The sequence below is a fragment of the Perognathus longimembris genome, chromosome 4, assembly GCF_023159225.1.
Source record: "Perognathus longimembris pacificus isolate PPM17 chromosome 4, ASM2315922v1, whole genome shotgun sequence".
Taxonomy (NCBI): domain Eukaryota; kingdom Metazoa; phylum Chordata; class Mammalia; order Rodentia; family Heteromyidae; genus Perognathus; species Perognathus longimembris.
The window spans coordinates 75591881-75606652 of NC_063164.1; the positions used below are offsets into that span (position 1 = coordinate 75591881).

Consider the following 14772-nt stretch of genomic DNA (forward strand, 5'->3'; position numbering starts at 1 on the left):
ATAGAACTAATGTCAGTCTTTCTCCTTTCATAGCACCAAATGCTAACCCAAGGAGCAGGTAATCGCAAGTTCAAATGCACAGAGTGTGGCAAAGCCTTCAAGTATAAACACCATCTGAAAGAACACCTGCGAATTCACAGTGGTGAGTAACAGAAAGGGATGCAGGCACTTGTGTTTGCATTTTGTTTAATTAGCGGAGTTCTTAAAGATTGTTTAAAATGCACACAATCTTGTTTGTAGTCGTTTTGGAACCACTTATTCATTTCATAGAATATGTGTGCCTTTATCAGTTATAGTACTTCCAAAAGTACTGTCTTATTAAAAAAAGAAGAAGAAGAGGGATGTCTTCCCTTCTTAAACATTATACAGGCTACGATTTATTAATAAATTGAGCAGATTAAAATAATTTTGACCTAAAGAAGTTTGCATGGTAATTTCTGACTGTAATTCATTTTTTATACCTGTGATTTTTTTAAAAGTAGAATAACTTTAGTTAAGAGACTATATGTGATAGATCTTTCTGGATCCCTGAGAGCTGTGTATCATGGTATAGTATCCTATCACTAAGATTTCTTCTCTATAACAAAGGTGATAGCTCTGCCAAGCATTTTATTACCAAATTGGATGCTATTCAAAGAACCAGTTGAATTGGTAGAATCAATGGAATCTCCACAGAGTTGATTAAAGCCATAGCTATACATTCCTTTAAATACTGTGACATCTTTATTGTGCTATTGACCACACATTAATCTGACACTCTGTTTAAATAAGAGGCTACTGATAGCATGACAAGGTTTGGGATCTTAGCTGAAATAGGCCTAGATAGACTTCACCCTCCATTGCTAACATCTTGAATTATGTCCTTCCAGGATAGATAAAGCCCAGAAACAGTTATGGTCACATAATTCTAACCTAAGCACCTACAATGTAGATATCCTTCCATTGGGTTTCTTTCAGTTGGTATCCCCAGATTCTTGCCTTGGCAGATAATGGCAGTTACTATTTGATAAAAAGAAATGTAATGTTAATTTTAATTATAATTTCAGGTGAAAAACCCTATGAGTGCCCAAACTGCAAGAAACGCTTCTCCCATTCTGGTTCGTACAGTTCACATATCAGCAGCAAGAAATGTATTGGTTTGATTTCAGTAAATGGCCGAATGAGAAACAATATCAAGACGGGTTCTTCCCCTAATTCTGTTTCTTCTTCTCCTACTAATTCAGCCATTACTCAGTTAAGAAACAAGTTGGAGAATGGAAAACCACTTAGTATGTCTGAACAAACAGGCTTACTTAAAATCAAAACAGAACCACTAGACTTCAATGACTATAAAGTCCTTATGGCCACACATGGGTTTAGTGGCACTAGTCCCTTTATGAATGGTGGGCTTGGAGCCACAAGCCCTTTAGGAGTTCATCCATCAGCACAGAGTCCAATGCAGCACTTAGGTGTAGGTATGGAAGCCCCTTTACTTGGATTTCCCACGATGAATAGTAATTTAAGTGAGGTACAGAAGGTTCTACAGATTGTGGACAATACCGTTTCCAGGCAAAAGATGGACTGCAAGGCTGAAGAGATTTCAAAGTTGAAAGGTTATCACATGAAGGATCCATGCTCTCAACCTGAAGAACAAGGAGTTACTTCTCCTAATATTCCACCTGTCAGTCTTCCAGTAGTAAGTCATAATGGTGCCACTAAAAGTATTATTGACTATACCTTAGAAAAAGTCAACGAAGCCAAAGCTTGCCTCCAGAGCTTGACTACTGACTCAAGGAGACAGATCAGTAACATAAAGAAAGAGAAGTTACGTACTTTGATAGATTTGGTCACTGATGATAAAATGATTGAGAACCACAACATAGCCACTCCATTTTCATGCCAGTTCTGTAAAGAAAGTTTTCCTGGCCCCATTCCTTTGCATCAGCATGAACGTTACCTTTGTAAGATGAATGAAGAAATCAAGGCAGTCCTGCAACCTCACGAAAACATAGTCCCCAACAAAGCCGGAGTCTTTGTTGATAATAAAGCCCTCCTCTTGTCATCTGTACTTTCTGAGAAAGGACTGACAAGCCCCATCAACCCATACAAGGACCACATGTCTGTACTCAAAGCATACTATGCTATGAACATGGAGCCCAACTCTGATGAACTGCTGAAAATTTCCATTGCTGTGGGCCTTCCTCAGGAATTTGTGAAGGAATGGTTTGAGCAACGAAAAGTCTACCAATATTCAAATTCCAGGTCACCATCACTGGAAAGGAACTCCAAGCCGTTAGTTCCCAACAGTAACCCTCCCACAAAAGACTCCTTATTACCCAGGTCTCCTGTAAAACCTATGGACTCCATAACATCACCATCCATTGCCGAACTCCACAACAGTGTTACAAATTGTGATCCTCCTCTCAGGCTAACCAAACCTTCCCACTTTACCAATATTAAGCCAGTTGAAAAATTGGACCACTCAAGGAGTAATACTCCTTCTCCTTTAAATCTTTCCTCCACATCTTCTAAAAACTCCCATAGTAGTTCGTATACTCCAAACAGCTTCTCTTCTGAGGAGCTCCAGGCTGAGCCTTTGGACTTGTCATTACCAAAACAAATGAAAGAGCCGAAAAGTATTATAGCCACAAAGAACAAAACAAAAGCTAGTAGCATAAATTTAGACCATAACAGTGTTTCTTCATCATCTGAAAACTCAGATGAACCTCTGAACTTGACTTTTATCAAGAAGGAGTTTTCTAATTCAAATAACATGGACAACAAAAGCACTAACCCAGTATTCGGCATGAACCCATTTAGTGCTAAACCCTTATACACAGCTCTTCCACCACAAAGCGCATTTCCCCCTGCCACTTTTATGCCACCAGTCCAGACCAGTATTCCTGGACTACGACCATACCCAGGACTAGATCAGATGAGCTTCCTACCACATATGGCCTATACTTACCCAACTGGAGCAGCTACCTTTGCTGATATGCAGCAAAGGAGAAAGTACCAGCGAAAACAAGGATTTCAGGTAACAAGACATGTCTCTGTGTGCTGAAGAAAGGCAATAAAAACTATATAGTTAGAGGGGGTTATACTTCAGTGGTAGAGCACTTGCCTAGCTGCGTGAAGCTCTGGGTTCAGTTCTTAACATAACACATGCACACACACACGCGCGTGTGCGCACACACACACCATGATATAGATTATGTACAGGAAGTAAAAGACAAATATTAATTTAAAAAAAAAACAGAAACAGAAGAGGAGTCTGTTGTTTGTTTTTGCTATTGTTGTTTTGTTTTTCAATACACCTCTGCAACTGTGAATGGCTTAGAAAAGCAAAAAGGTCACTTTAGGTACATTTTCTTTAAAAAAAAAAAAAAGGGAAAAAGATAAGTCACTTAAGAGGATAAGGTAGGAGGATTACTAATTCAAAGCCAGCCTGGACACATAGTAAGATTCAATCTAAACAGGAACAATAAAGAAGACTTTTGTATTTAATTTTTAGATTTATTTAGATTAATCTATGTGCTTTTAAAACACAGATATCAATAGTTGGCAGGACTTACTTTGGTCTTGAGGCTTTAGAATATAACAGTCATATATGCCTTTAAAAATGTAACTTTATAAGTAATTACATTACATATATAAATTATAATTGCATATGTAACTTGCAAGTAATTACATACATATATACACTGTATATACATATATGTATGTGACATGTATTTTATCTTCTGGAGAATGTTTCTTTTGCTGAGTATTTTCAAAATATTTTGAATGTCCCACATAGTTTCTTACCTAATTTTCGAAACTAGTGAATAATTTATGGCCTTTTGAATGCAAAATCAGGTATTATTTTTAGAATTATGCAGTATAATCTTTGTTTGCAAAATAGGAGCAGAAGTAGCAAGGCACCTCTGTAACAGCTGTTCCAGTAGTCCAATTTACAGTACATCTGCCCTCTTTGTAAATGTATTTAAGCCTATTTAATCTTCTCTAATATTAATTAGTGCAAACGTAGTCTTAAAAAACCAAACTGTGGGTTAGCAAGTGGAAATGCATGTTATCATGCAAGTTTGCACTCCTTTGGATCAAGACAAAATAAATATCAAGAAATTTAATAATTTACTGATCCACATTCATTATTGCTCAATGCTGAAGGCTGTTTTAACATAGATAGAGCATTGGTTAAAAAGTGTTATTAATATTCCCTATTTCAAATTAGAAAATTAAATATAAAAATATAGCTTGAGGCTTTTAGTTGGCAGACATACATTTAAATAGATTGCATAATAATAACATTTTGTGCCTAAATATAAAATTCAATTAAAATGGTGTTTCTACATTCTCAGAGTCTTTGCAAAATAAAGCACAGTAGAAAACCATACAAATTTTAATGTTCAATACTACCCATGGCTTTTCCTGATATGAAAAAAAGTTGTTTTTTTTTAAATATTACTTTCCCACTTTCAGAGTCGACTGTTTTCTGTTCTGAAAATAAAAGCAAGCTTTACTACCTAGGGCAGAGAAGGTTTAAATTTTTGTTGAAATGTGAAAATGTGCATATTATTAAGGCTTTTAAAAGTTTTAACTAGATTGATTAATAGGAAGCACTTTGAAGGTGCTCCAAATGTCAATCTATGCAAAGTTGTTTGTTGGAAGCACAAAGGGAAGAGACTGTATTGAACTGTATGGTTATATCACAGGGAGAATTGCTTGATGGAGCACAAGACTACATGTCAGGCCTAGATGACATGACAGACTCCGATTCCTGTCTGTCACGAAAGAAGATCAAGAAGACAGAGAGTGGCATGTATGCATGTGACTTATGTGACAAGACATTCCAGAAAAGCAGTTCCCTTCTGCGACATAAATACGAACACACAGGTATGAGTGACTTTGACTAGCTAGTTAGAGCTTCCCAGCCTGCTGTACATTTCATAATATTTAATGAGTACACTTGTGCAACATAAGATGTAGCATATGCTGATATCTTCAACAAGGAAGAAATAATGCTTTTGCATAGCTCAGTAGGACTTTTTTGTTGCTTGTTTACTGGATCATTCATGTGTTTATGAGTGTGCTTGTCTTCATATCCCCTGAATTAATCTGTAAAATAAATGTACAAATTGTATCAAAGGAATAGTGCAATGACCAGAGCATGAAATGGTAAGAAACAAGCTAGTTCTTAAAAGAACATTCAACTTCTTAAGCTATGCTGAATCTAAGCATGTAAAAATCTAATCATAAATCTGAACAATGATACCTTGTTTTATCACCCAAACATCAAGTAAACAAGGATCTGAGAATGATTTCATTTGTTCAAGTGAAAGTATTAGATTCAGAAAAGAAAAATAATAGGTCAAACTAGCTATTGACTTTACCTATATCTGGAAGACTAAAGCTTTCTAAATTTAATTATTTTAAATGTGTGCATTATTTATCAGCAACAATTACAAAGAGTTGACAAGCCAACAGCCTTATTCTTCCTATAAGTGAACAGATGATGGGATAATTCTTAACAAGAAAGTGTCCTAATATAAAACACTGTTACTTCCCATCATCCATGATCTACTCTGCTATTCTGACAAGCTCTATTTTTGTTCTTTGCATTCTTGTTCCTCTTCTTGTCCCCAAATAACAATTTAATTCAGCCTTTTCCAGTCACTAAATCCCTCTCTAGCTCTTCTCCAGTAAAATTTTGGCATAATGGACTGGCCCTGGATGGACAAAGGAAGAGTATAAGATCTGAAATAATTGGAAATGCATAAACAAAGAGGAGAAATGTAGAAGCATTTCATAAGCCAGGGAGTCTAGCACCAAACATTTAAATAATATGGAAAAAAAAGTTAGCATTAGTACTTTGGTGGAACATGTGATGATGAGACCAGTACAAAAAGGAAATAGAATGTGTTGTTTATATTTTGACTGCTTGCAGATACAATGACCTTTTTTGGTGACTGTAAACTATCCTTGGGAAGCATGTGTACTCATTATCTTCCCTTATTCCTCACTGGACATGTTCTGGAGACAGCACAAGTGAACAGAATGAGGCTGAGTGTTGGGAAAAGGTGGGAGAGTTCTATTACCATAAAAATATGAAGGCATTTTCAAAGAGCACAAAGTTCATAAATAACTGTGCCCTTATACCAACCAATTCAGTTTCCTTTTTTCCAGCCATCTGGTATACATTGTTATTATTTTAAAAGTTCAATGAATGATATGTTAAAAGTAACCTAACTTGAATAGCAAATCTGGAAGGATTTTATACTTGCATGGTATATTTGAAACGTGAAAAATTTGCCTACATTTGTCTTTTATTACAGTTATCTCTTTAGTACCAAGTCTTACTTAAATACGTACGAAGTAAAGATATTTTCATATCTAAATATACTTTCATTTTAATCAACCTCAAATATATTTTGTATTTCATTATTCAGCTACAATAGGCACATCACTGAAGGCATCTTTCCCTCTCTGATTGGTCTTATTTATGACCATATGCAAACTCTATCATTTACTACATGGTGAGTGTAAAACTTTTATCTTAGTGAGGGTTATCATTCATATTGACATCCAGTCAATACATTTATTTCCTATAAATTAGATAGTACATAAACTACATAGGTATACAGATAGTTGAGAGACCCAAAAGTTGACAATCACAAAAATGCATAACCAATTTGAAAAATACACTCTATTTTAGAAAGTTTAATGTCTTGATCTTATAAGATGCGGGACCTACGGATCAGAAACATTGCCTAGCAACAGGATGCTAGCCATCCAATGGTTTCCTGAACTTGTGATTAATTATCCTTTCATTGGCATCCCAGCTTGTCAAGTTTCCAGTGTGTTAACTTTTTGGTCTCTTGACCAAACATCTCATGATATTACTGCTGTCAGTGTATTAGGGTCCATCCAAATGAAGTTCTTAATGAATTTCTATCAGGATGGTGTGTGTAGAAATTTAGTCAATTTTTCCTATTCTAATTGGGCCCCAGAAGCCTTTTATTTGTATTTATCATTAGTAAAATTTTGAGAATGAAGTAATATAAATATTATAAAAAGAGAACTGTCTTGTGTTGATTGAGTCTAAGGCTGGAAAATGAAGTTGAATTGTCATTTAAGTATTATACGTTGATTATGAGTGTGTCATTGATAAAGTGTATTTGTATGTCTATCTTCCATTTAGCATATAGAATTGTTTCAATTAAGAAGGAAACTATGAGCTACTCATTTCTGGGATCCTATACTCTTTTGCCTCAACCTATGTTAATTTCCTGGGCAGGCTCCAAAATCATAGTGCTTACATTTTCCTTATCACTGGCTTATTGCTTCATTGCTTTTCATGAAACCCTTGACAGGAAAAAAGGGAGGAAACATGATGTAAATGTTAACTTCAATTGGACTAATTGTCACAAGTGAGCACTGTGAAATAAAAAAAAAACAAAAATTTAAAATTCCTGTTAGGCACTGTCAAGAGATTACCTGTATATAACTAACATTTAAAATTTAATCCTGACATTTATTGAGTTATTTCTCTGTTGAGACATTGTGGTAAACATTAAGCAACCTTATTTAGAAAAATAATAAAAATATTTCTTCTTCTGAATAGATAAAGTCTAACTTTTGAATACATTACCGGTCAATTTTGTTTCCCAGCTATATGATATTGTTTTCAAACCACAAACCTCTCATTTATTATTAACTTCAGTTACCATCTAGCTTTCAGATGAATCATGAACCAAGATATTAAAGAAAAATTGCCCCTAAAAATTTTGATTCATGTACTATCAGTTTGGATATTTTTCTGAGTCTTGCTCACATAGAAATTTAATTCTATTAACTCTTGATTTGAATCAGGTAAACCCATCAAAAAGGTTACAAAGAGATTAATGTCTATTTAAATTGAATTTATTAGATAATAGTGAAATGTCTGTAGTTGACTATTTAGAATAAAGTATGTCAGAACTCTTATTCTTTCCTAAACTGTCTTGTGGATGGCATCATAGCTGAACATTTTATTCCTTCAGGTTGTTCATTTATATGGCAGAATTAATTTTGTTATAACTATACTGTTTATTACTGAGTGAAAACTCTGCAAATTTATTGTAACCATGGAAGTGATGGGCTTAGTGAGCATTTCTCAAGCACTTCTAAGAGGTCTTGAAACTTGTAAGGAGAAAGCTTGCCCCCTGTCATTGTCATGACTCTGTGTTTTGTTGCTTTGGAAAGGAGAGAGCAAGATCATTCAGAGTTATTCACTCTAGAAAGGGACCTACCTGGTTGACCTTCTGTACTCCTGAGCTGATAAACATTCTCTAAAAGAGGTTGCAGGATAATTCTGCTCATGTACACTGTAGCAACTAAAGTACCAAGAAAATCTTCCTATATAAATCATCCTCTCTCCAGTCAGATCCATTTCCTGCATACACTCTCCTCCCAATGCATTCATCTTTCTCTAGAACTTGGGAAATGATAGAGCATGTATTAATGAATATGAATAAAATGATTTAGCATCAAACGAGTGCTTACTATGGAATCCTTGTACTAAATACTTTATGTATATTCCCTTCTTTAATCCTCTTGATCAACCTACAAATTAGGTCCCCAAATGATCTTTCTGTATCTTCAAGGACCCTGATTATCAGGGCAATTAACATGTCTGAAAACTGCATACAACAACTTCTATAAGATGGATTTGAACCCAGACAATCAAAATCCAGAGTTCACCTCCCTTTTTGAACACTGCTCTCCTGCCCAATGGATGCATTACTATTGCTACAAATATCTTATCCTTCCAGTAGTGGCATTTCTTTGAAAGTATGAGTGCTCCCAAAACAGAGCAAATTTATAACATAGCAACTTGAAGCTTCCAGGAAAGGAAAAAAAAGAGAAAGAAAAAAGAGAAAAGAAAAAAAAAAACACCTCTTGTCTTCTCCCCCAAAACACTTCTGCTTCCATTAAATTACTTTCTAACCATGGTGGTCATGTCAAATGGAAAAAAACCCACACTATCTCTCCAGTCTCCTGGCAATCCAGTGGAACCTTCAGTTATACACTTTGCCTCATTGAAAAAATCTTAAGTTATTGAATGGTTCTTGTGGGATTGGAATTCAGCTCACTTACTTCAGACTTTTAGGTGCCTTAAAGTAAGTTAGGATAGTTTTCTATATCACTAATACAACTAGTGGTTACCAACAACTACCTCTTTTATTTCTTTCCTACAGGTAAATTTCTTCCTATTTTAATACTGTATCTCACTACATCAATAACTACTAAACTTGGATTTCCCCGTAAAATAAAGACCATTAATGAAAGAACATACAATTTTCTATAATATTTTCTAAATAACAACATGCCCTGGAGGCATTCAATAATACAATGATAATTGATAACTGATAGAACTGAATACTTGAAGTATGTAGAATAGGTTCCTAATCTTATAACATGACACTTAGGAAAACATGACACAAAGGAAAATGGAGTTGAGTCTACTAATGTGTTTTTAATTGAATTTGCTGAAATAAAATGCAAGTCTATATTAGGAAGCAGAAGCACCTAGAGCTTCATGAATTAATGTTATGATGATGCTTGGGTTCTGCATGACACATTTATGACTTTAACTCTGGAGCATCAGGCTGATAATTTTTTTTTTTGTCAGTTCTATTTTGGAAATAAACTTTTAAGTATGGCAGTTATGGAAGGTGTTGAAGGCATTCCAATGCTATTTGTGGCCTGGAATCAACCAGATGTGTTTAGGCTTGGCACTGGTTTCAGGTTCCAAACACTGGTTAAAAACTGCCTGGAATGCCAAAGGAAATACAGCATTCTCTAGCATGAAGAGTATTTTAACACTCAACAAGTGGCTGACATCTCATGGAAAACTCTAGAGGGAAAACACTATTTGGAACTAGTTCAGCTTCCGTGACATGCATCTTTCTAGTTTGTATTTTCAGGTGGTTTCCTTCTGAAATATTTTTTTCTTAGAATCCTTTGACTGATAACTGATTCTTAACACCTTCTTTCCTCTATTTCTGCTCCTAACCTAACTTGGCAGTTCACTCCTGTTGAAAACCCAAAGCCCATTTTCAAAGCAACTAACTCATGATGTAACAAGCAGAGGATGTCAATGTCAATGCCAGCCATGATGCCATCTTTCTCATTTTTATGCAAGCCCTTGCTTTGAAAATATAAGGAAAATTATCTGATGACAATATGTACTATATCATTAAAAATATCTTGTTCCATAGGACATTTTCCAAAGCCTGTAATGAGACAGTTAGCAATTCAAGGCCTCAGTTCGGAGCCTTCCTCCAACCGTTTTCTAAGTTCTTCTAGTTTCTTAACAGCATTGCATCAGCAAGCACTAGAAAGCCAAATTCTGAGATGAGAGTGCATCTTCCTACCATTCCTTGGATTAGACCCGGGTGTGCGGATCTTTCAGACATAAGCAGACACACTTATGCCTGAGTCTGGACACATTGACAGAATTCTTGGCAAGAGACTTCATGCAAAGACACTAATCACCCTGTCATCTTGTTCTTTCTCCCAGGAAAAAGACCACACCAGTGTCAGATTTGTAAGAAAGCGTTTAAACACAAGCACCACCTTATCGAGCATTCGAGGCTTCACTCGGGCGAGAAGCCCTATCAGTGTGATAAATGTGGCAAGCGCTTCTCACACTCGGGCTCCTACTCGCAGCACATGAATCACAGGTATTCCTACTGCAAACGGGAGGCGGAGGAGCGGGAAGCCGCAGAGCGCGAGGCACGCGAGAAAGGGCACTTGGAACCCACCGAGCTGCTGATGAACCGAGCTTACTTGCAGAGCATTACCCCGCAGGGGTACTCTGACTCGGAGGAGAGGGAGAGTATGCCGAGGGATGGCGAGAGCGAGAAGGAGCACGAGAAGGAAGGCGAAGATGGCTATGGAAAGCTGGGGAGACAGGATGGCGACGAGGAGTTTGAGGAGGAAGAGGAAGAAAGTGAAAATAAAAGTATGGATACGGATCCCGAAACGATACGAGACGAAGAGGAAGCTGGAGACCACTCCATGGACGATAGTTCAGAGGATGGGAAAATGGAAACCAAATCAGACCACGAGGAAGACAATATGGAAGATGGCATGTAATAAACTACTGCATTTTACGCTTCCTGTTTATTATTTTTCTTTCCTCCAGTAGTATTGTTACCTGCTTGAAAACACTGCTGTGTTAAGCTGTTTATGCACGTGCCTGATGCTTCCAGGAAGCCGTAGAGGGGGACGGAAGGGGCAGTTCAGCCAAGACAGATGTAGACAGAGTTGGAGCTGAGTATTGTTAAAAACTGCATTATGCAAAAATTTTGTACAGTGTTAAGGCCTCAAAACTGTGTGGTTCAGAGACTAATTCCTGTGTTTAATAGCATTTATACTTTAAGCACAACTAGAAAATTGTAAGAATTGCACTCTTAGGTATCACTACAAACTTAAGAAAAAACAACTATGTCTAATTTATATTAATACATTTTTAAAAGGTGCCCGCACTACCAGACATCAGTATTTTTATTATTGTTGTTGTTGTTATTCTTTCTTAATTTAATGTGCTCGCACTACAGTGCATCCTTATCACAATTCCTCTATCTTTTCCTTTCGCTATTCATTAAAAAATGTTCTCCATTGTTTTTCCAGCTTAAGTAACCACACAATTTTAGGCCTCGATTTTTTTTTTTTTCTGTGAAGGAACTTGAAGTGATGCATGTGTGAATTTAAGATACCGAAGTCTTAAAGTAACCTGGACATGAAGGAAAAAAAGTAAGATGAGAAATAAAGAAAGCCTTTGTAAGGTGGTTTTAAAAAGCCTTATATGCAAACCTTTTAATCTGTGTTTCTGCAAGTGCCATCCTTGTACAGCGTTAAGAGGGTAAGCCCTAGGTTGTAACCCCTAGGTTACCTTTGCACCAGCTTCAGTGTTAAGCTCTCCCTGCTCTTTGGAGCAACCATGTCAGTATTAGAAGAATAGGCAGCAGTTCCTTAGTTTACATATGTTTGTGCAATTATTTTCTGTACTTTTTTGTTCATTAATTTTGTCAGTATTACACCAAATTTTTTTGCAACAAAATTTTTTTTGCATTTCATTTAATTTTAGGTCAAATAACATTTATTTATGTGGCTCATTTTATATTTCCTAATTTTATTTATTTCATACTGTAGTGTACAGTATTATAGTTCTTCAATATATAGATATATTTTAGTAAAAAAGGAACATGAAGTTGATCATTTGGGCAAATTTTACGTAAAGAGAAGAGCATTTATTATGTTTTGGAACATTGTGAGATGGGATTTTTCAATTTTATTATTTTATTTTTGTTTTTATTTTCTGGTTTTGGGGTGGGGGTTTTTTTTTGGCTTTTTTTTTGTTTTTTTGTGGTTTTTTTTTTTTTTTTTTGGTTTTGTTTTTCCAATTACTGGAAATTCCAAATTTGGGAACTTTTGATACGATCTTGTGAAAACACTGTATTTTCAACTGAAAATTCCACTTTCTTCATCTTGTTTTTTAGCTAAAAAGAGGGACTGTTAAATACAATGTATGATACCATGACAAAAATCTTTCCTGAATTGTCTTTGTAAAAGTACTATTGAATTTTCAATTTGTAATTTCTTTTGAAAATGACCATGCTCGAATAAAAATGTAGCCAAACTAAGAATGTAGTTAATGAGTTCTGTACTTTAGAGAAGTTTCCTTCAATGACCATTAACATGTAACATGCTTTATGCTTATAACAATGCTAATTATGTTTTTCCATATGATTTTAGTTTAGCAATAATTTTGACTGGTACCAATAACTGTTTTTTAAAATTCCATACCTATGTACAGCAATTTTACAGCTTTTATCAACTGATCCTGATTCCAGATTGTGTATTTTTATGTGAGGTTATATTATTCAAATTTAGTCTATTTACTTTACAGACATTTCTACTTTTGCATTATGAGTATTTAGAGATTATGTGTTAAAAACTCATTTCTCTGTCCACGGGGTCTTTTGTGGTTTCTTCAAAAAAAAGTCTAATTTCAAAAAGACAGCTATTCTTCAATGCTATTTATAATATGTAACCTTTTTTAAAGAATTGAGATAGTTTATCTCACTTTTTGAAATGCAGACCATAGTTTATCATTTATCTGGGGCTGCAAGGGGAGGGGGTGGCAAAGGAAAAGCTATAAAGACAACTGCTGACAAAAATAACAATTTTTTTTCCAAGACAGTTTTTTCAGTTTTTGCAAGATGACTCTAATACTGAGAATATGAATGTATTCATAGGTTTTTACATAATGACTTTTATCAAAAATATTATGCTTCCTAAATCTAATTGCCAAGTATGTAAAAACAGAAGAAAAGCAGATTACCTTGTCAAATTTACAGCTCTTGAATACATGGAACTATTCTACAGCACCTGTCTACATATTTTTTCTATGTTAAAATTGACAAAGAAAAAGCATCACTTTTTATTGAATTTACTAAAATTTTAAGTATGATATTTCAAGTTGGCCAGAAAAAAGTTTATATATATATATATATTCTTTAACCATAGTAACATTTTTTCTAAATTTCACAAGCATCATCCTTGCAACTTGACACTCCATTTAAAATGTATGTCTGTATGTGTTTTATACATATATATACATACATGGTAAAAAAAAATATAATGAAGATACAGTTTTATTTAAACAAATCCTCCTAGAAAAATAAATATGTTTTCAGCTCTATCTTCAAGTGTTCTGGGGCAAAGGTGGGGTGAGGAGAAATGGCATTACCACTGGCATGCCTCCTGTTACTAACAACCTAAAATTTTCATTTTTGGAAAGTATAGAAAATTCTATCCTCATTTCTCCTTCTACGAATGGCACAATAAATACACTACACATAGATTTTTCTGGCTTTAAAGGCTTTAGGCAATAACTTTATTAATTCAACCTGAAAATATCAAGCCATTAAATTTTGTCTGGGTAGAATAAATCCCTATGGCCTTGTTGAAAGCAATGTAGGTCTCTGCTACCCATTGGGCATATCTATGTCTCAATCCACAAGAGACAGAACCAACAAACAATGAACATACATACATCTCCTTAGAAAGGCAAAAGCAAGTGCAAGAAGCAAGGAGGTAGGCAGACTCTGCCTTCCCTCTCCTACCACACCCTTTCACGTCACTTTCTTTTTCTAATTTCATTTCACAGGCAAGCTCAGGACACCCGAGTTAAAAAAAAAATACCAGGATAACACTTGTAAATTTATGACAATCACTACAATATCCCATATCTGAGGGGATTTTTTTAGAATGCAATTTATCTACCAACACTACTGCCCATTAGAGCAAGCACTCTAGGGAAGAATTAAAATTGTGACTTATCCTAAGATTTCTTTCCAAGGTCATAAACAAAATATCCACCTCCATAATCAAAAGACAAGCATTTTAGTAACATCTGACTGATGTATTCTCTTTTCCCTACCAAAGTTATCTTTCCCACACTCTCAGTTCTGTCAGTCTCTTTCTCTCCCCCCCGCCCTTTTTTTTCCTAGAATAGGGGGTAGAGGATGGTAATGAAATGTTAAAATAACTGAGTGTCCTTGCTTATTTTCTCAAGAGCTTTTTGTATTCTATCATCTGTATAGTCTTTCCTTTTTGACACTTGCCAGTGCCTGAAAGAACTGGGAAAGGAGATAAGAGATGATTATCAAAATTTCTCAGCAAGAACATACAAGATGTGTACATCTTCTTTAGCATAAATTGGGACTGTGAGTAGGAGAG

The 14772-nt window shown here is 35.3% G+C and overlaps 1 protein-coding gene across 7 annotated transcripts in view; it reads left to right on the top strand.

Moving 5' to 3' along the window:
• The window catches only part of Zeb2 (zinc finger E-box binding homeobox 2), a 130424-nt gene extending 118794 nt beyond the window's left edge, over positions 1-11630 (top strand). For 5 of the 7 annotated variants that reach the window (XM_048345523.1, XM_048345525.1, XM_048345522.1 and 2 more), the window contains exons 7-10: positions 34-142; positions 1047-3016; positions 4695-4875; positions 10544-11630. In XM_048345523.1, the coding sequence (XP_048201480.1) occupies positions 34-142; positions 1047-3016; positions 4695-4875; positions 10544-11121 (2838 nt within the window). In that variant the 3' untranslated portion in view covers positions 11122-11630. Of the gene's footprint in view, positions 1-33; positions 143-1046; positions 3017-4694; positions 4876-6428; positions 6517-10543 lie in introns of those variants that run through there. The other 2 variants (XM_048345528.1, XM_048345529.1) reach the window with 2 other exon arrangements.
• Positions 11631-14772: the final 3142 nt, after the last annotated feature.